Below are 20,302 nucleotides of genomic sequence, written 5' to 3' on the forward strand. Positions count from 1 at the left end.
AAGACATATTCAAGTTTATTAAGAAAATGTATATACAAAGCCCGACAAATAAATAACAACCGATATATACAAACCAATAAAAATACATGCAAAGCCACCTGGAACATAATAAACGATAATATTACCGATAAAACTCCACCTTTAAACATTAAAGAAATAGTAGTTGAGAATAAAATTATTAATAAGTCTGATGAGATATGTGATGCGTTCAATAATTATTTCATAAGCTTAGGAAACAACGAAGCAAATGTAGACTTTAATGCATATTCTGGTATAATTAATAATCCACATAGCATCTTCTTATTTCCTACAGATACTACAGAGGTCTATAATACTATAATGAAGCTAAATAACAGTAATGCGGTAGGCTATGATGGCATAAACACAAAAATGCTTAAGGAATGTGCAGCAGCCATCAGCGAACCCTTAAGTTATTTGATCAATCTGTCGTTTTCAGAAGGTGTCTTCCCCGAAGAACTTAAATTGTCGATTGTCAAACCCATACTTAAGAAAGGGGATCCTACAGACACAAATAATTACCGACCAATTACGTTGATTCCAATCTTGAGTAAGGTATTTGAAAAGATTATTTATAGCAGAATTGATAATTTTGTCACTAGATATAATATTATAATACCGGAGCAATATGGGTTTCGGAAAAGAAGCTCAACATCTTTAGCTTGTTTTCACCTAATAAAATATGTCACCGAATGTATAGATAGAAAAATATCAACAGCGACATTATTTCTTGATATGACTAAGGCATTCGACCTAGTTAATCACAAAATACTTCTTAGTAAATTGGAGCGTTACGGAATAAGGGGTAAGGCTCATGATTGGATATTAAGCTATCTCAGTAATAGAAGTCAGTGTGTAGAAATCCCAAGTATGACCGGTAGTGGAAAAAAATTAACATTAAAAACTTACGGCTCTTCTTACCAACAAAATGTTAATGGTGTCCCTCAAGGAAGCGTTCTTGGTCCGCTTCTCTTTTTGCTTTACGTTAACGACCTGCCTAGTGTCTCACCTGACAAATACATATTGTTTGCTGACGATACGTCGGTAATAATTAAAGCCAACCCAGGTGAATCACTTAAGGATAATATTAATACTACATTGGCGAAACTCCATCAGTGGCTATCTAAAAATAATCTTAAGTTAAATTTAGCTAAGACTAAAATTGTCCAATTTAAAACACACAAGTCTAATCCGTCTCCAGTTGACATTGAATTTATGCAAGAAAATATAGAAGAAGTCGACACTACAACGTTTCTCGGATTAAGGCTAGAAAACGTGTTAACATATAAATCTCACGTAAAATACGTTTGTGACAAACTACACCGGTTCGTTTATGCATTAAGACGCTTAAAACAAATTGTTTCGCAGAAAGCAGCTATCACCGCATATTACGGTTATGTCTATTCGAGCCTTACCTATGGATTAATAATCTGGGGTAACTCAACCGAAATTGAAGATGCTTTTAAAGCTCAAAAGAAATGTGTTCGCGCTATTTGTAGTGGTGGACATAGGGAAAGCTGCAGGCAACACTTCAAAACATTAAACATTTTGCCCCTAGCTTGCATATATATAAGGGAAATCTGTATTTTTGTAAAACAAAACTTGCAATTATTTAAATTACAATCTCAGGTCTCAAATCGTTCTTATAGGTATACTTATAAACTCGCAGCACCCTTTTATCGCCTAGTATGTAGCCAAAAAAATGTATATTATATGTGCATTAGAATTTATAATAATCTACCGTTTGAATTTAAAGAACACTGTTTCCATGTCTTTAAGAAGAAAGTCACAGAATGGCTTCAGCAAAATTGCTTCTACAGCCTTAAGGAATATTTTAATTGTAACGCAATGTAATTATTTAATATTTAATTTAATATTGTATCATGTTTCAATCTTAATCTAAATTTGACATTAGTATATCCAGACATTAATAACTGACTTGTGTAGTAAATAATAATTCTTAATTTTGCAATATTTAAAATTCTGAAATCATGATAATATCTAGACATGTGTGTAATAAATAGTGTAACAATCTTTTACTTGTTAGGACCTTGTATATTTGTATATTTATTAAGTTAGATTAAGCACACCTTCTTTGCATGCTTTGATAAGCAGAATGTACTATGGGACATAATGTATACTGTAAGAACTTGTTTTATGTTTTCATACTTTAAATTTATTAATAAATAAAAAACAAATTGTCTTATCTAAAATATATAAATATATAAGGGACGATGCAACCGTTATTCGATCATTAAATTTCTAAACAGATTACAACTGTCAAAAATGTCAGAATGTCACATGTCTTATGGTCTTACCTCATCTCATTCATAATATTCATATGTCATGTGCGGTAATTTTATTTCCTTGTATAATGTTATAAATAATAGTATATTATTTATTTGTATTTAGGTATTAAACCTAATAGTGTATAAACGAGTTGCTGAAAATATATTCCACGGATTTCCAGCATTGTAGAAACCAAGAATTGTAGATATACAATTGTTATTTACAATTTTACTTTAGATTATATTGATTGCAGTTACCTTGAAGGAGGTTTGAACTTTGAAACTTAGCGGAGGCTTTTTATATGCTTTTTATGACTATTCAGCTAACTACTTAGCATGAAACTTAATTTGGTCTTGGTAAGTATAAAAACAATACTATTTCGGTTGTTTTTCGTTATAGGTTAGAATTATGTCATCTTGAGATTATATTTAATATTAGCATTTGCTCGCGGCTTCGCTCGCGTTAGAAAGAAACAAAAAGTAGCCTATGTCACTCTCCATCCCTTCAACTATTTCCACTTTAAAAATCACCTCAATTCGTCGCTCCGTTTTGCCGTGAAAGACGGTCAAACAGACACACACACTTTCCCATTTATAATATTAGTATGGATTAATGCCTATTTCATATATATTGTCTGTGCCTATTTCATATAGGTATAAATATAAACTATGAAAGATAAAAAATAGTTTTTTTATTGAACTCAGTTCGGCTCCTGATAAATATCTATGTTTATACTATTTTTTTTTCAGGAAATGCTTAAATAGTGTGCAAAAACAGCCAAATGCTAAGCATGTCTCTCCGCAACTACCATAGACTATGTATACCATTAACACAATTAAAAAATCTACAAGCAAACATAAAAAAAACTTGTTTATGTGGAAATATTTATTTAAATAAGTACAAATATGATACAAATCCTGTACGGGTTCACTCAACACAGAGTGACCATAGACAAAAGGCTGTGATAGAGACTACAAATGTTATAGACAAGATAAGTATAGACAAAAGAGGACTAGAATTATGGAGGGTGAAGATAGACTTTTGTACGATAATTATCTTCAGTTTGGTAGTCGAAATATGTTTTCCCTATGTGAAGCTGGCAAGGTGGGACCGACCTATAGGTATGTTTTTGCAGTTTAATACTAGTTTCTGTTTGTTTTCAGTTTAGAAAGTAATTACTTTTCAACACACCAACTGTTAAAGGCTTATTTTACTATTCAAAAACAGACAGCAAAATTACATTTTATCCACAAAAGTGCAAAGTTCATACAAATTTTTACTTGATCTGATAGAATTTACCTATAAATGATGATTTTTTTATCATAAATATTGAATATAGTTGATGGATTTGATTTAATTTGATGTTTTATAGTCAGTATTTTGTATGTGTTGGTGTGGTGAAAAATTTTGTGTTTCACTCGGTGGCAAAGTTTGTTTAACCTTCGTGCCTTGAAACCCTCACAACACTCAAGATTCCACTTTTTGAACTTGCTATGCTCGCAGTTCAATATTGGAATCTTGCCAATAATGAAATGCCACCATCGGCTGTTACCTCCTCCAAAACACAGTAATTCTCTATATACCTGATCATTTTTGATAATAGTAATAATAAATCACAGGTGTCCACCTCCTCTACTGGCCATGCTCCTGGTCCATAGCGCTAGGCTCTCTCCCCGGGACTGTGCCCCTCGAGAGCTCCCTCAAGATGGCGGGCTTGTTCCTGGTGGGCGCGGGGCTCATGCGCGGCGCGGGGTGCACCATCAACGACCTGTGGGACCGCGACATTGACGCCCAGGTCAGTTCTGACTGTTTCACCAAGCTAATGGGTATAAACAATAGACCTCTGTTTGACCATGCCAGCTGTTTTATCTTATGGTTATTTCTTCCTGCTCCTTTGCACAGACGCCAAAATTTGTCAGTGATATAAATAGCAATTGTCAATTGTCAGTGATAAATATCGAGCAATGATTGTCAATTGATATTTTTTGTTAGAATAGGCGAGACAACTAAAAAAAAATAATTAGTCCGTCAGTTAGATTACCAAAGAATTTTAGACACGTGTTTTCTCTTAAACGAAAAATGACGACGGTACAGTGCGTTGAAGTTTCGCGTGACGTCACTCCTAGGTACAATTTTTACTTAGAAGTGACGTCACAACTGTCACAAGCCCCCACTCCGGAACTTTGATGCTCTATATCTTAGTATGTTTTCATTAATTAGAAAAAGCGAAAAGTATGTGTTCAGTATTTTTCGACGATCTAACTGACGGACTAAACAGAATGCCAATTTTTTGAAGTAGTCATCACGTCACCCCTATTGTCTTATGGTAAAGATTTGGTGAAACAAGTAACTTTTACAAGTCTCATTATTGTGTGACATCAGGGACAGCGTAATGTCAATACCATCGCGCTGTCCCTGTCACAATGTTATATAACATTAATAACAGCCAGTGTGGCAGCACCATGAGTGGACGCACCATCAGGCCACAGAATAATAAAGAGTACTATCATACAGCATGGCCACTCTCGCTCCCCGGTGAAAGTGCTGCCCACCACCTCTCGGTTACCCCACAGTTACCGCCTGTCAAAAACGCGAACAGTCGACCTGTCCTATCTCACTCATACAAGCATAGTACGCGTTCACCTACACGAGCTTAGACTGTGTACTAGGAACGCACCTCTTTCATATATTTGATCGCCAGTGTCCGAGGTGTGATTTATTTATTTAATCAAAAAGTAACACAGCATTACAGTTTACACCAAGGCACTGTGAAACTACAAAATACAAAACAAGACAAAAGACATACAAAAAATAAACAAATTAAACATTAGATTTGGGCGACGACGTAACAGCGTGGCTCCGTTGCGTCGTCTGACTCGGCGTAGGATTCGGCAGGTTGCCCCGGAACCGCCGAAACACCACGCCCTTCGGCCAGAAGGCTGCGCACGCGATGTTGTCCTGAAGCGTGCGCGGCACGGTGATCAAGCCTTACACTTAAAAGCCGAGCTTTTGCGCTCTCTTACGATCCCTTGACTTACTTGACTTAATGTCCTGTGTCCCCTAGATGGGGCAGAGGGCATCCACAGTGCGTCGCCATCCCGAGCGGTTTTGAGCTTCGCGCTTTACTTCGCTCCAGGTCATCCCTATCGCCTTCGCTTCTGCAGTGATCGTCCTCCGCCAGGACTGCTTAGGGCGGGCACGTCTTCGCTTTCCTTGGGGATTCCAGTCTAGGGCTTGCCTCGGTATGTGGTCGGGGTCCCTTCGGAGCGTATGGCCAATCCAGTTCCATTTGCGGCGTTTGATCTGCTGGTTGATCGGCGTCTCACCGCAGCGTTCCCACAGAGCTGTGTTGGAGATTTTCTCGGGCCAGTATATTTCGAGAATGCGGCGAAGACAGCGGTTGACAAAGACCTGGATCCGTTGCGAGATGTCCTTAGTGACCTTCCACGTCTCACATCCGTACAGCAACACGGGTTTCACGTTGGACCGGAATATCTTGAGCTTAACTAATTAAATTAATTAAATTAAATTAACGTATTGTACAATGGACTAAAGATTGGCTAATAACTCTCAATGCGGAAAAGTGCACTGTACTCCACATAGGTAAAAACAACCCTGAGCATACGTATTGTATTGACTCTAAAAGTTTGGAGAGAGTTACTTCTCAGCGAGATCTTGGTGTCATTATAACTAATAACTTAAAATGGGAAGAACACATATTACAGCTTACCAAAAAGGCCAACTCTATGTTATACATGATTAGAAAAGCCTTTCGCTATATGGACAAGAAGCTCTTTATTAGAATCTACAAGACGTACGTAAGACCATTGCTGGAATATGCGTTCCAAATTTGGAATCCATATTTTCGAAAAGATATTAGTCTGATTGAAAAAATCCAAAGAAGGGCAACAAAACTGGTACCATCTCTTCGCAACCAACCTTATGAAGACAGGTTAAAAGAATTGGGTCTGACAACCTTGGAGCAACGAAGACAACGCGGCGACTTAATAGAAACGTACAAAATACTCACAGGACACTATAATGTACCTTCATTAAGTGACATTTTCACTCGGAGTGTGTGTGACAGATTGAGAGGACATTCCCTGAAGTTGACACGGACACAGAGTAGTAGCAACCCTAGACGTCACTTCTTATCTAACCGCGTAGTGAGAGTGTGGAACAGTTTGCCCGAAACCGTAATCAGTGCACCTACAGTGAACTCTTTTAAAAACAGACTCGACAAATATTTATTGAATGGACAAAACACAAGTGCATCAGGACATTGACGTGCACGTATCAGCTTTAAGCTGCCTGTGCATTAGCAAATAATAATAATAATAATAACTCTCCGAGTCAGTTTCCGCGATTGCCATATAGGACGGAGTCGTGCGAAGGTTGCTCTCGCCTTGGCGATCCTCGAAGCGATGTCCTCTTCGGTCCCTCCAGTTTCCGACACTACACTACCAAGGTACGTAAATTTGTGGACTGTCTCCACACCCTCTGTGCCGATGAGCAACGGTACCGAACTGGTTGCTCTGCACCTCATGTCTTGGGTCTTCCTGGTGTTGATTTTGAGTCCCGTCTCCAAAGCCTCTCGCCGTAGGTCGTCCAATTTGGCTTGCATGTCGGCGCGTGTGTGGCTCAATAGGCATAGATCATCGGCATAGTCTAAATCTTCCAGCACGTTGGACAGCCCCCACTCTATGCCGCGGCGCTTTCTATTGGTCTTGACCATGATGCCATCGAGGACGACAAGGAAGAGGAGAGGAGAAAGAAGACACCCCTGTCGTACACCGGCCTGAACCGGTATGTCCTCCGAGATGAGACCGTCGTGAGTTACTCTACAGGAATAGTTCCTGTAGATGGCCTTAATCAAGTTTGTTATTTTCTCGGGGACTCCAATTTCTTGTAGCCGGTCCCAGATACAGTTCCATCTCAAGGTGTCGAAGGCTTTTTCGAAGTCCACAAAGGTCAGGTACATTTCCCTCTGAAATTCTGATGCCTGTTCGAGAATTATGCGTAAGGTGTTGATCTGGTCCGTACACGATCGGTTGGGCCGGAAGCCAGCTTGCTCTTTGCGCAGAAGAGGTTCTACGGCCCTCGAGAGTCTGTCCAAGATGATCCTGCAGAGCACCTTGGAAGGAATCGAGAGCAAAGTGATGCCTCTCCAATTGCCACAGTCACTGAGGTCTCCCTTCTTGGGTACGGTGATCAGAAGGCCCTTGCTCCAGTCACAAGGTAACTCTTCGGCTGACCAGATGTTCCTCAGGAGAGGCGTCAGCGCGTTTGCAGCGGTAGGGATGTCGGCTTTCAGCATTTCCGCTGTGATGAGGTCCTCTCCTGGGGCTTTCCCATTCTTCAGCGATCGGATAGCCTTCACTACTTCGTCCGTTGTAGGGGGAGACACATCGATGTCCAGGCCTTGTGTGGGCAAGCTGGCCGCACTTGCAAGCGTAGCGGGGTCGTTTGGGACTTGGAAGATCTCTTCAAAGTGCTCCCGCCAGCGTTGAAGCTGTCCCTCCGATGTCACAATAAACTGGCCTGTCTTGTCTTTCAAAGGCTTCTTCTTCCTCTGGTTTCTATTTCCGGCCAAGGTCTTCGTCGCCTTGTATATCTCCCTGAGATTTCCGGAGTTGGCAGCGCGTTGGGCACAGTCCGCAACCTCCTCAGCCCATACTCGACGGTCATGACGGGTACTGCGGTAGATTTTTCTGCGAACTTGTCCGTATCGGCGCCTCAGGTCTTCGCGCACTGCCTCGTCACTAGTTGCCAGGAGCTGAAGATGTAACCCGCGCCTTTCTTCGATGAGTTGCCAGGTATTTTGTGACATCCAGTCTTCGCGTGTGTGCGTTTTGTGTCCAAGGACGACGGAGCTGGTCTCTGTATAGGCCATTTTGATGTGGTTCCACTCCGCGTCGACAGAAGTGGTAGGGTCCGCTTTGAGAACGGAGAAACGGTTTCGCAGCTCGAGTCTAAAGGCGTCTCCTACATCTGGGTCCTGCAGCTTGTTGACCTCGAAGCGTTTGCCCATCTTGGTAGTCGCGCTGGCAGCTCGGGCTACAGCTACTTTGAGCCGTACCTCAGCGACGACTAGGTGGTGGTCACTGTCGATATCCGCGCCACGGCGGTTACGAACGTCGAGCAGTGATGAACGCCATTTGGAGCTGATGGCAAGATGGTCAATCTGGTTCTTGGTGACTCCATCGGGTGAGTTCCATGTGTACTTATGGTGGTCTCCATGAATGAATAATGTGCCTCCGATGGTAAGGTCGTTGTTTTGGCAGAATTCCAAAAATCTCTCCCCGTTCTCATTCCGGACTCCCAGCCCATTTGTGCCCATGTGTCTCTGACATCCGTCGTTGTCTGTGCCAACCTTGGCATTGAGATCCCCCATGACGATGACTATGTCCTGCTTGCGGGTGTTTTTCAAAGTTAGGTTGAGTGCACTATAGAAATCGTCCTTGTCTTCTCTTGATGCCAGGTTTGTCGGCGCGTAACATTGAACGACGGTTATCTTGCGGGCCTTACTGTTAAATCGGGCTGTGACGATTCTATCTGAGATGGGTTTCCAGTCCAGTAGGCTCTGCTTCGCAACATCAGAAAGGAGGAATCCTACGCCTTTCTCACGTACACCCTCTTCGTCTTCCTTCCCGGAGTAAAGAAAAGTGAGGCCCCTGGACGTTCTCAGTTCTCCGAATCCATTTCTGCGCACTTCACTGAGACCGAGTATTTGCAGTTTGTATCGGAGCATTTCTGCTTCTGCTTGGGCTAGTCGGCTATCTTCGCTCAGTGTTCGCACGTTCCAGCAAGCAATTCGTGTCCGTATTTTCATGCCAAAGGTCGTCGTAGTTTGATCGGTCCGGTTTTGCACTGTTTCAGTTTCTTTAATCGTTGAGTTTCGGGTAAGCGAAGGATTAGTCCACTATACCCTAGCCCAATGGTGGGGCTGCCACCTCGGAGCCGTTGGGCTTGCTCGGTTTTGTTTCGGGTATCCTCCCTAGTGAGTTGATTCTGTTTTGAGGCGCAGAAGATTCGCCTTTCGCCCTGCATCCTCAGCTCAGCTGCAGCACAGAGGTAGCGGTCGCGCGGCGGCGCGGCTGCAGCAGTTCCCAGAGGGGACGGCGGGGACGTGGATGACGCGGACTGGCTAGGGCTCTGCGAACAATACGGTGTTCCGCTACGAACACAGCAGATGGTTTCTTGGCATTTTATAGGTAATGCTGTTCTCACTACCAGCGATTCCCACCAAGACCAAACCCTAGCTTCCCCCCCCAACGATACGATCCCTTAATATCCTATTATTTCATTTCACAGGTGGAGCGAACAAAAGACCGCCCTCTGGTGTCAGGCGCGATATCCACGAAGCAGGCTGTGGGTTTCCTAGCCTTGCAGCTATCCTTGGCCTTAGGAGTACTGCTGCAGTTAAACTGCTATAGCGTGGCACTAGGGGCGAGCAGTATGTGTAAGTATATGACACATATGTAGTGACACATCCATGGAACAGGCTGTGGGTTTCCTAGCCGTGCAGCTACTTAGTCTTAGGAATACTGCTGCAGTTAAACTGTTATAGCGTGGCACTAGGGGCGAGCAGTATGTGTGAGTATATGACACATATGTAGTGACACATCCATGGAACAGGCTGTGGGTTTCCTGGCTGTGCAGCTACTTAGTCTTAGGAGTACTGCTGCAGTTAAACTGTTATAGCGTGGCACTAGGGGCGAGCAGTATGTGTAAGTATATGACACATATGTAGTGACACATCCATGGAACAGGCTGTGGGTTTCCTGGCTGTGCAGCTACTTAGTCTTAGGAGTACTGCTGCAGTTAAACTGCTATAGCGTGGCACTAGGGGCGAGCAGTATGTGTAAGTATATGACACATATGTAGTGACACATCCATGGAACAGGCTGTGGGTTTCCTGGCTGTGCAGCTACTTAGTCTTAAGAGTACTGCTGCAGTTAAACTGTTATAGCGTGGCACTAGGCGCGAGCAGTATGTGTGAGTATATGACACATATGTAGTGACACATCCATGGAACAGGCTGTGGGTGCCTAGCCGTACAGCTATCCTTAGCCTTAGGAGTACTGCTGCAGTTAAACTGCTATAGCGTGGCACTGGGCGCGAGCAGAATGTGTGAGTCACAGATCAATACAACAAGATGGCCCTTACAGGGCGACTCGCGGTCACCAAGCATACGACAAATCAGGTTTATAAAAGTTTGAACGCGTGCGACACCGATCAGTAGCGCCCAAGTATACGACCCGCTAACAGTGTCCGTGTCCGCTCGGGAAAAATCTTAAATAATCAATTTTGGTTGCAAACAATGGTCTCTTACAGCATAAAGTGGTGTGGCAAGTCTTCTAACACTTCTACATGTAAAAAAGATGGAATAACATTCCACAGTTAAGTCAAATTAATTATTTTGTTGAATATTGTTTATTGTCCGCGGAGTTCATTTATACTGGTCAATATGGTTGTGCTGAGCGGCGCCGAGGCGCGTCCATCCCTCTTTACCGAGTTAACAATGTGATATGCTATCCCTTTCACGTAAACGACTAGGCATGGGGCCATGTTAGTTTATGTCTGTTGCGGGAACTTCGTACTGCCGTTCGTACCATGTGCTACCATTTTATGAAATATAAAAGAAAGCAGATTTGTAATAGTGAATAATTATCTAGAATCTGTAGAGTCTGTAGTGGTATTTAGTTCATTGATTAGTTTAGAATATTTAGTTGGTTATTTAACTTAGTAAATGTAAGTAAAAATGCACAGTTTAGTTATTAGTTACTAGAATGATTTTTATTGAGATGCTATCACAATTATCATCCTCCTTGCGTTATCCCGGCATCGGCATTCGCCACGGCTCATGGGAGCCTGGGGTCTGCTTTGAAAACTACTACCAAGATTTGGCGTAGGCACTAGTTTTATGAAAGCGACTGCCATCTGACCTTCCAACCCGAAGGGTAACTAGGCCTTATTATAATTTAATTATAATATTATAATTTGTTGCAAAACAAATTCACCACAGTACTGGTACCGGTACCATTGTCTATAATAGACATGTCCCATTCCCATCCCTACTGCTAATCATAAAGGCGCGCCATTATTTGAAACGACCAATGGCAGCACCGTGCGCGCCCGCCTCACCCCGCAAGGATTGGTGATTTGCGTCTCGAACAATATCGCTTGCATTTGGCTTCTAGTGGGGTGTTCTGTGGTGTGAGTATATGACACATATGTAGTGACACATATAATACTAACTTTTTGATTAACTTTTTTTTTAATACCACGTCGGTAGCAAACAGGCATACGGTCCGCCAGATGAAAAGCGGTCACCGTGACCTATGGACGCCTGCAACTCATGGAGTGTCACATGCGCGTTGCGGACCCATTAGAAACTTGTACACTCTTTGTGTTTATAAAAGTCCTTTCCCAATAAAAAACTTTCAAGTATCTGATTGTATTTAATTGTTTCAGTGTTTTTTTTTGTTTCAGTGTTAGTAATAACGTACCCGTTGGCCAAGCGTTTCACGAACTACCCGCAAATATTCCTTGGCGCCACATTCAACTGGGGAGCGTTACTGGGCTACAGCGCTATACAGGGTTCAATCGACCCAGCAATCTGCCTGCCGCTATACTTCGGCGCTCTAGCGTGGACGGTCGTGTATGACACCATCTATGCACACCAGGTTAGTAGAACTTGGTACTTGGTCATATAGCTTTACAGGGTTCAATCGACCCAGCAGTCTGTCTGCCGCTATATTTCGGCGCTCTGGCATGGACGGTCGTATATGACACCATTTATGCACACGTTAGTAGAACTGGGTACTGGGTCAAATCGCTCTACAGGGCAGTACAGGGTTCAATCGACCCTGCAATCTGCTTGCCGCTATACTTCGACGCTCTAGCGTGGACGGTCGTTTAGGACACCATCTATGCACATCAGGTTAGTAGAACTGGGTATTAGGTCATATAGCCCTACAGGGTTCAATCGACCCAGCAATCTGTTTGCCGCTATACTTCGGCGCTCTGGCGTGGACGGTCGTATATGACACCATCTACGCACACCAGGTTAGTAGAGCTGGGTACTGGGTCATATCGCCCTACAGGGTTCAATCGACCCAGCAATCTGTCTGCCGTTATACTTCGGCGCTCTGGCGTGGACGATCGTGTATGACACCATCTACGCACATCAGGTTAGTAGAACTGGGTATTGGGTCATATCGCCCTACAGGGTTCAATCGACCCAGCAGTCTGTCTGCCGCTATATTTCAGCGCTCTGGCGTGGACAGTCGTGTATGACACCATCTACGCACACCAGGTTAGTAGAGCTGGGTACTGGGTCATATAGCCCTACAGGGTTCAATCGACCCAGCAATCTGTCTACCGCTATAATTCGGCGCTCTGGCGTGGACGGTCGTGTATGACACCATCTACGCGCACCAGGTTAGTAGAACTGGGTACTGGGTCATATAGCCCTACAGGGTTCAATCGACCCAGCAATCTGTCTACCGCTATAATTCGGCGCTCTGGCGTGGACGGTCGTGTATGACACCATCTATGCACACCAGGTTAGTAGAACTGGGTATTGGGTCATATAGCCCTACAGGGTTCAATCGACCCCGCAATTTGCCTGCCGCTAATATTTCGGCGCTCTGGCGTGGACGGTCGTGTATGACACCATTTATGCACACCAGGTTAGTATAACTGGGTACTTGGTCATATCGCCCTACTGGGTTCAATAGACCCAGCAATCTGTCTGCCGCTATACTTCGGCGCTCTAGCGTGGACGGTTGTGTATGACACCATTTATGCACACCAGTTAGTAGAACTGGGTACTGGGTCATATAGCCCTACAGGGTTCAATCGACCCAGTAATCTGTCTGCCGCTATACTTCGGCGCTCTGGTATGGACGGTCGTATATGACACCATCTACGCACACCAGGTTAGTAGAGCTGGGTACTTGGTCATATAGCTCTACAGGGTTCAATCGACCCAGCAATCTGGCTGCCGCTTTATTTCGGCGCTCTAGCGTGGAAGGTCGTATATGACACCATCTACGCACACCAGGTTAGTAGAACTGGGTACTGGGTCATATAGCCCTACAGGGTTCAATCGACCCCGCAATTTGCCTGCCGCTAATATTTCGGTGCTCTGGCGTGGACGGTCGTGTATGACACCATTTATGCACACCAGGTTAGTAGACCTGAGTACTGGGTCATATCGCCCTACTGGGTTCAATCGACCCAGCAATCTGTCTGCCGCTATATTTCGGCACTCTCGCGAAGGTCGAGTATGACACCATCTATGTACACCAGCCTCTCTAGCACAACTTTCCTTGTCGCGCGCGAGGCCATACTTGAAGTCGCGCTTGATGTATGGAGTCGCGCGCGACAAAGCAAGTTGTGCTAAAGGGTCAGGTTAGTTGACCTGGGTACTGGGTCATATCGCCCTACTGGGTTAAATCGACCCAGCAATCTGCCTGCCTTTATATTTCGGCGCTTTAGCGTGGACAGTCGTTTGTGACACCATCTATGCACACCAGGTTAGTAGAACTGGGTACTAGGTCATATCGCCCTACAGGGTAGTAAAGGGTTCAATCGACCCAGCAAATATTCCTAGGAGCCACTTTCAACTGGGGAGCGTTACTGGGCTACAGCGCTATACTGGGTTCAATCGACCCAGCAATCTGCCTGCCGCTATACTTCTCTAGCGTGGACTGTCGTGTATTATGACACCATCTATGCACACCAGGTCCGACAGCTTATAAACCAATCGTTGGTAGTACGGGGTCATATAGTGTCCCCTACAGGGTATATATTTATTATAGTTGCAGTACTCTGTTGCCGCTCTACTTCATGCCACACACCATTTCAAATTCCATTCATTCGCTCAAATGTTGACTGGAAGAGATCCCTTATAGGGATAAGTGCGCCTTTGTAAACCATAGCTATACTGTATTTTTATGTCCTAACTTGTCTTATGTACAATAAAGTGTTAAAAAGGATCGAGTATTATAGAGAGTTACTGTCAAAGTAAAATGTGTAATCACAGTGCATAGACTGCCATCTCTTGACACAAGCTTAAAACTTTTGAACCTCAGTTTTGACAATTTGGCCCATATTCTTAGCTTGAAAAAAAAAAAGTGTTTGCATACATACCTTATAGTACTAATGTATTTTGCCGGCAGGATAAAATGGATGACGCACGCATAGGCATGAAATCTACTGCACTCACGTTCGGCTCAGCCACCAAGCCGGCCCTCAGCGGAGCCCTAGCCCTCAGCACGAGTTGCCTTCTACTCGCAGGCGAAGCCGCGGGATTACAGTGGCCATACCATGTAGCTGTGGGGGCTGCGACACTACACGCCGCTAGACAGGTTAGATATTACATATCCTGGTTTTTTAAGCCCCGACGCAAAAACGACGGGGTGTTATAAGTCTGACGTGTCTGTCTGTCTGTCTGTCTTAATGATGTGCAAGTTGCGGAAACTTTCCAAAAAAAACTTAAATTTCTTGAAAAATTCACGAAACTTTCACGAAAAATAAAGGGAATTTAAATTTATGAAATGGAAAGTTTCCATCCATACAATTGTCCATACAAAGTATGGAAAGTTTCCGAAGTTTTCCTATGTGAAAATTTCAGAATTTTGGAAACTTTCCGTCGGCACATGAGTAGTCTGTGTGCGTGTAAAATTAAAATTTTGAAAAAAATCCCGACCGCGACATAGTGGACCGATATTCATGAAACATGGCTAAGAACACTCCCGACTAACTCAACTTTCAAACAAAAAAAACTAAATCGAAATCGGTTCATCCGTTCGGGAGCTACGATGTCACAGACAGACACACACACAGACAGACAGACAGACAGGCAGACGGACAGACAGACAGACAAACAGACAGACAGGCAGACAGACAGACACGTCTAACTTATAACACCCCGTCGTTTTTGCGTCAGGGGTTAAAAATCACGTCAATTCATCGCTCCTTTTTGCCGTGAAAGACGGACAAACAGACACACACACTTTCCTATTTATACTATTAGTATGGATGGGCTTACTCTTGGCCACGGTGTTTTCACTCAAAGGAAATAGTAAATCCGATGTACTTTGGATATACTTGGGGAACACGACAATAGAGGGCGCGAAAAACAATTGAATTATTCTATAAATTCCTGTCTAATCTGTGATACCAATTCCATGTTTCCGTTACGCGCAATTAACAAAATAAAAGATATGACAAAAATAATGTTGTATTATTTTTAATTAGCCTTTTAAAATGTTATTAATTATAATTAACAAAAAAAAACAAATATTATCTAAAGTGTTTGTTCTTAAATTGGTCCGTTTTAAAATCTGAAGGTGCGAAACTTTTATGATAAACTTTAAAAAAGAGGCATGGAACGGAATGTTTTTTTTTTCAAAGCCGCCATAACGCCATTATTTCAATTCTTCACTTTCTTGTGATGTTCGATGCTTTGCTTTGCTAGAAAGAACTTTAAAATTATGATGTTGAACTATACAACGACTGTGCTTGCCCTGGACTCCGATAAATCTGCTTTTTTGTGAATATACCGGCTCTGCTCAACGGATTTTGATTTGCTCGTTAGATTCGTTTGTCGTAACAATGGTTATAAGTGCTGTGTGTTGTGTACTTAATTGCGGTAAAACGCGTAAGTATTTCATCTTTTCTAGCTACGAGTATAATACATAAATCTAGAATAAAAGTCTGACCTCGTTGAGATTCACTTCACTTATGAAACTGATACAAAATAGTAGGGGAAAGTTTTTCGATTTGAGGCCGGAATTTGATTTCTTTGTCTCATAAAAGCCTTTTATCCTGAATAGCAATGGGATCTATTGCCATATAAAAATAGTTTATAAAAATTACCACTTGCTCCAAATTTGCTCGCATTCAGTATGTATTTTCGCAAATCTATGAAGTTCCAATAAGACCTATCAAAATACAATCTGTATGTTTTTTTTCAGGATTAGATAATATGATTCTTCACCAATGACCCAATCCAATTATTGAGCCTGACTGGTTTCTTCTTCTAATGGCAGTGATGTGTCAGCAATGGAAAACTGTGTCATACTCACTTTAAGAAAAAATATAATACTTCAAGCGGAAGGCTCCGTTTTACCCATTTCTCTATTGAGGTCTTGGGGTATGGTAAGTTTTAGCTTTTAAATTTAAGATGTTACAATAATAATTTAACATTTGATGACTGGTCTGGCCTATCAGGTGTTAATCCTACCTGCAAAGCTGCGGTCCTGGATTCAAATCCCGGTATTGGTATTTATTTGTGTGAGCATAGATTTTTGTTCTTATGTTTAGTCTGTTCCGAAAGAGAAGAGTCGTGGAGCATTCATTTATTTTTTTAATTTATAGCTTTAATTGAATATACTTTATTATATGATTTATATGGTTGTCTAATATTTCGGAATTAAATTGAATATATTTATATGTATATTTTTTTCAGGAATTGATAAGCAAACCACATTGCTGCAATTTCCAATCAATGTTCAAGAACCAATGCAAGATGATCAAGTACCCAGAGCCCCTTTGAGGAACATCACCAATCAGTACCCACAGGGCGGCTACTAATCTCAGATCTCAGCCGTCAGCTTCAGGTCAGTCAAATGTAGTTGATTCTATATAGTAGTATCAATAATATATTATGTATTCACTTTGACAAAAAATAGAATACTTCATCTGGAAGACTAGACTCGACTTGGTCAGTGCTATTGCAATTCCAGCAATCACGCTGAAAAAGTGGAAAAATTGTTTTTATTAGGGTACATTAGGGTAATATTTACCCGTTGCCTCTTACATTTACCTAGTTATATTCAATTCTTATAACATTACTGTTTAAGTACTAATATTTCAGCATTAAATTAGTTAAATATATTATGTATATGTATTTCAGGAATTGATAAGCAAGCAAACCGCATCGCTGCAATTTGCTAGCAATATTCAAGAACCGATGCAAGATGATCAAATACCCAGAGCCCCTTTGAGGAACATCACTGATGTCAGTTCTCAGCCGTCAACTTCAGGTCAGTTGAAATAAGTTTATTCTATATAGTAATATCAATAACATAATGTGTATTTTTCATCACATTTGCTGCTAAAAGGTCTTCTTGCATCTACGTGTACTGAACGAGTACTACATCATACCATTTTATTCCTAAAAGAGGGATAAGAAAAATAAATACCATCATGTCAAGCATTTTCGTTGCACTGAGAGAATTTGACTATTAAGCTATAGGTACCTACACAGTATAGAAACAGTCTCGTGTCTATAATTCACTCCAGGTTGTCCTTATCAATATCACCCTAGCCTCCCCTGTTGCACAATGCACTATTTTAATATGGACGATAAAGCCCAGAAACATATTTAAAGTTTTGGATGACGTTAAGTTATTTTAGTCACACTTGTACATCAAATGTATGTAATGTATATGAAATATCTAGTACCGTATTTAAGTTTTTTATATTTTTAACTCCACACGACTGCCTAGTGATATCTAACAGCTCCTATATTACAGAATTTATTTCAGGTCACGCGCCACGACACATACCCCGATTTTTCACGGAAGCTAGCAGTTTGGCCAAACAAATAAAAAACCTTACTGAGACAAAAGAAAAATATTCTGTAAGATTAAAAAAAAGCTTATGTGTCTATCCACAAACACATCTTTTCAAAAGGCTATTAGGAGTTTCATCGTTGAACATCTTCTCTTCACCACACCCACACACACTCTCTCTCTCTCTCTCTTTCTTGATTCTTTGAACTAATAAGAAAGGTCCATTTTATTCATAAGAGTGCAAAGTAATTTGATTCAAATTTTAAATTGAAGTTCTAAACTGCTGGTAGAATGTACCTTTTAGTAATGATTTTGAATTGGAAATGTTTATTTAATTGTTGAAATGTTTTTTTACAGTTCGTTTATTGCTCGTGTTGGTGTGGTGAAAATTGTCTGTAGGAAACACTGCGCTTGAAATAATTAAGACGCATTAGGAGAAGTAATTCTCTAAACGCTTTCGACTAGTTCTTTCCTGGTTTTTGAAGCTAAGTAGTATCACCACCAATTACGTAACTATAAAACATATTTTAAAATAAATTATTAAAAACTATTCCCCTGCTTCATTGTTTTATTATATTCCTGATTTCCTACTGGTCTAGGCATTGTGTGAACTTCTGTAGCAGTTTCCTGGTGAGAAATGCATTGAAGGTTCACACATGATAACTGTAATCGGGTTCTGTTTGCTCAGACTCAGGCTAAATTCAGAGGAACGCGCGGCAACGCGCGATTTTTTCGCCGCCCGCGCGGTAAAAAATTGTTACAAAATCAAATGTGCTGTTTACATGACCGATCACGAGCGGCAACGCGCGGTCATGTACACAACGCCATTAATTTTGTTACAATCTTAAACCGCGCGGTGAGAAAATCGCGCATCGCCGCGTGTTCATCTGAACATAGCCTCAGAATGCAAAACATCAATCCTATTTAAAAAGCCCGCCGTAAATATGTGGCGTTCCATGTCTAAAGGACCCACATGCTTAATATGCTATAAGGTACCTGCAGGCGTGGAAAGTCACATGAAAAGTTGCGGGAAATTAACAATAGATGGCGCTGCAATCGAAAATCGTGACTGATAACTCTATACCATTCTATTCAATATACTCTATGCTCTTGGCCACAGACTAGCCAAAGGCAAGACGTGGCCTACGATGGAGTGAGCTCGCCCAGAAGATGCCTGTTCACCCTTGATTTGAAGGTTGCCGGGTTATATGAGCTCGGAAATATAGCCGCCGGCAAGGAATTCCACTCCTTTTTGAGAGCTCTAGTTCGTTTAGGTCACTAAAGAGGCCCTCAGCGGAGCCCTAGCGAGCTGTCTGCTGCTCACAGGCGCCGCTTTTTTTATGGAATTTGACAGATGACAGCCAACTAACTCTGAGTTAAGTGGTTGATGCAAGTGGGCCTTAGGGGTGTTATTTGTTAAGTTGGCCTTCACCGGAGCCCTAGCGCTCAGCACTATTCCGTCTATTCCCATTACAGCTTGATACCCCCACGCGTTCCTGAGAAAAAGGGTCTTGAGGGGTGGACGGACGAACAACAAAGGGACACTGATATTTATTTATTTATTTAAACATTATTGCACAACCAAAGGATCGTATTTTTTTTACTTGTCAAATGGTGAAATAGTACATTGTGCAACAAGGGGAGGAAGTTGAATATTACTAACGAGAGTAAGGTAGTAAACTTCGAGTTAGTAATATTCATACTCCCCGAGTTACACACAATGTTTTTCATCACACTCGCAATGTAAAAAATATGTAAATACGAGTAGATATAAAAAAGTTAAGTACGGTACAAGATCGTTATTCCCTTGGGAGAACGATTTTTCTATAACTCACGCTCCGCCTGCGTGCAATAGCACATTTAAAGTGCGGGTGTGATGAAAAGAATATTTACTTACTTACCAAATTGATTTTTTCAATAAAATACTAGCTGTTTAATCCTAATTTTCGTATCTCAATATATTTTCTTTCTTCCAGATATACACCCTCAACCCTGACAACCCGGCCGACTGCGCGTCCAAATTCAAGTCAAACACACTGATCGGCCTAATAATACTACTGGGCATACTAGGCGGGGGGTACAAACAGTACATGGACAATAGAGCGAAGCATAGGGGTAAGGAGGACTATAGTGTTACCAGCAGTTGTATATTTGGGTAATTTATTAGACAACATAGCAAAATTCATATCGACACTACTTTAAAAAAATCTCGTATCTCACGCTGTTCCTCAAAGTTAAAACGCAGTAAGTCTATATGCATTCCATACATACTTACTACAATTTTCTTTTAATTGACAGACGAAGATACAATTTTTTTTAAAGTAGTGACGACATGTGAGTGTGCTCAGAGAAACGTCCCACTTTGTCGGTTACCATTAAGGCGAGATTTACCTGTATCTTTA

General features: G+C 41.8%; 1 protein-coding gene and 1 long non-coding RNA gene across 2 annotated transcripts; both read left to right on the plus strand.

Annotated features, from left to right (window-relative positions):
* The first annotated feature begins 2,417 nt into the window (after window positions 1-2,417).
* Window positions 2,418-20,158, plus strand: LOC125239232 (4-hydroxybenzoate polyprenyltransferase, mitochondrial). Its single transcript, XM_048146764.1, has 8 exons — window positions 2,418-2,663; window positions 3,057-3,346; window positions 3,392-3,428; window positions 3,927-4,102; window positions 9,622-9,769; window positions 11,803-11,996; window positions 14,499-14,687; window positions 19,877-20,158. The coding sequence occupies exons 2-8, from the start codon at window positions 3,089-3,091 to the stop codon at window positions 20,057-20,059; spliced, it is 1,185 nt and encodes a 394-aa protein (XP_048002721.1). The 5' UTR covers window positions 2,418-2,663; window positions 3,057-3,088; the 3' UTR covers window positions 20,060-20,158.
* Window positions 16,389-18,458, plus strand: LOC125239233. The gene is made up of 4 exons (XR_007178509.1): window positions 16,389-16,482; window positions 16,793-16,943; window positions 17,240-17,369; window positions 17,874-18,458. It is a non-coding gene; the product is annotated as an uncharacterized LOC125239233 (long non-coding RNA).
* Window positions 20,159-20,302: the final 144 nt, after the last annotated feature.

The sequence above is a fragment of the Leguminivora glycinivorella genome, chromosome 25 (genome assembly GCF_023078275.1).
Source record: "Leguminivora glycinivorella isolate SPB_JAAS2020 chromosome 25, LegGlyc_1.1, whole genome shotgun sequence".
Lineage (NCBI taxonomy): Eukaryota > Metazoa > Arthropoda > Insecta > Lepidoptera > Tortricidae > Leguminivora > Leguminivora glycinivorella.

Excerpts from the sequence above, each read along its gene's own strand:
- LOC125239232 (XM_048146764.1), top strand. The coding sequence starts at position 3,089 with ATGCTAAGCATGTCTCTCCGCAACTACCATAGACTATGTATACCATTA. Across the intron at positions 3,429-3,926 it reads AAGGTGGGACCGACCTATAG|GTGTCCACCTCCTCTACTGG; the intron begins GTATGTTTTTGC and ends AATAAATCACAG. Across the intron at positions 14,688-19,876 it reads CACTACACGCCGCTAGACAG|ATATACACCCTCAACCCTGA; the intron begins GTTAGATATTAC and ends TCTTTCTTCCAG.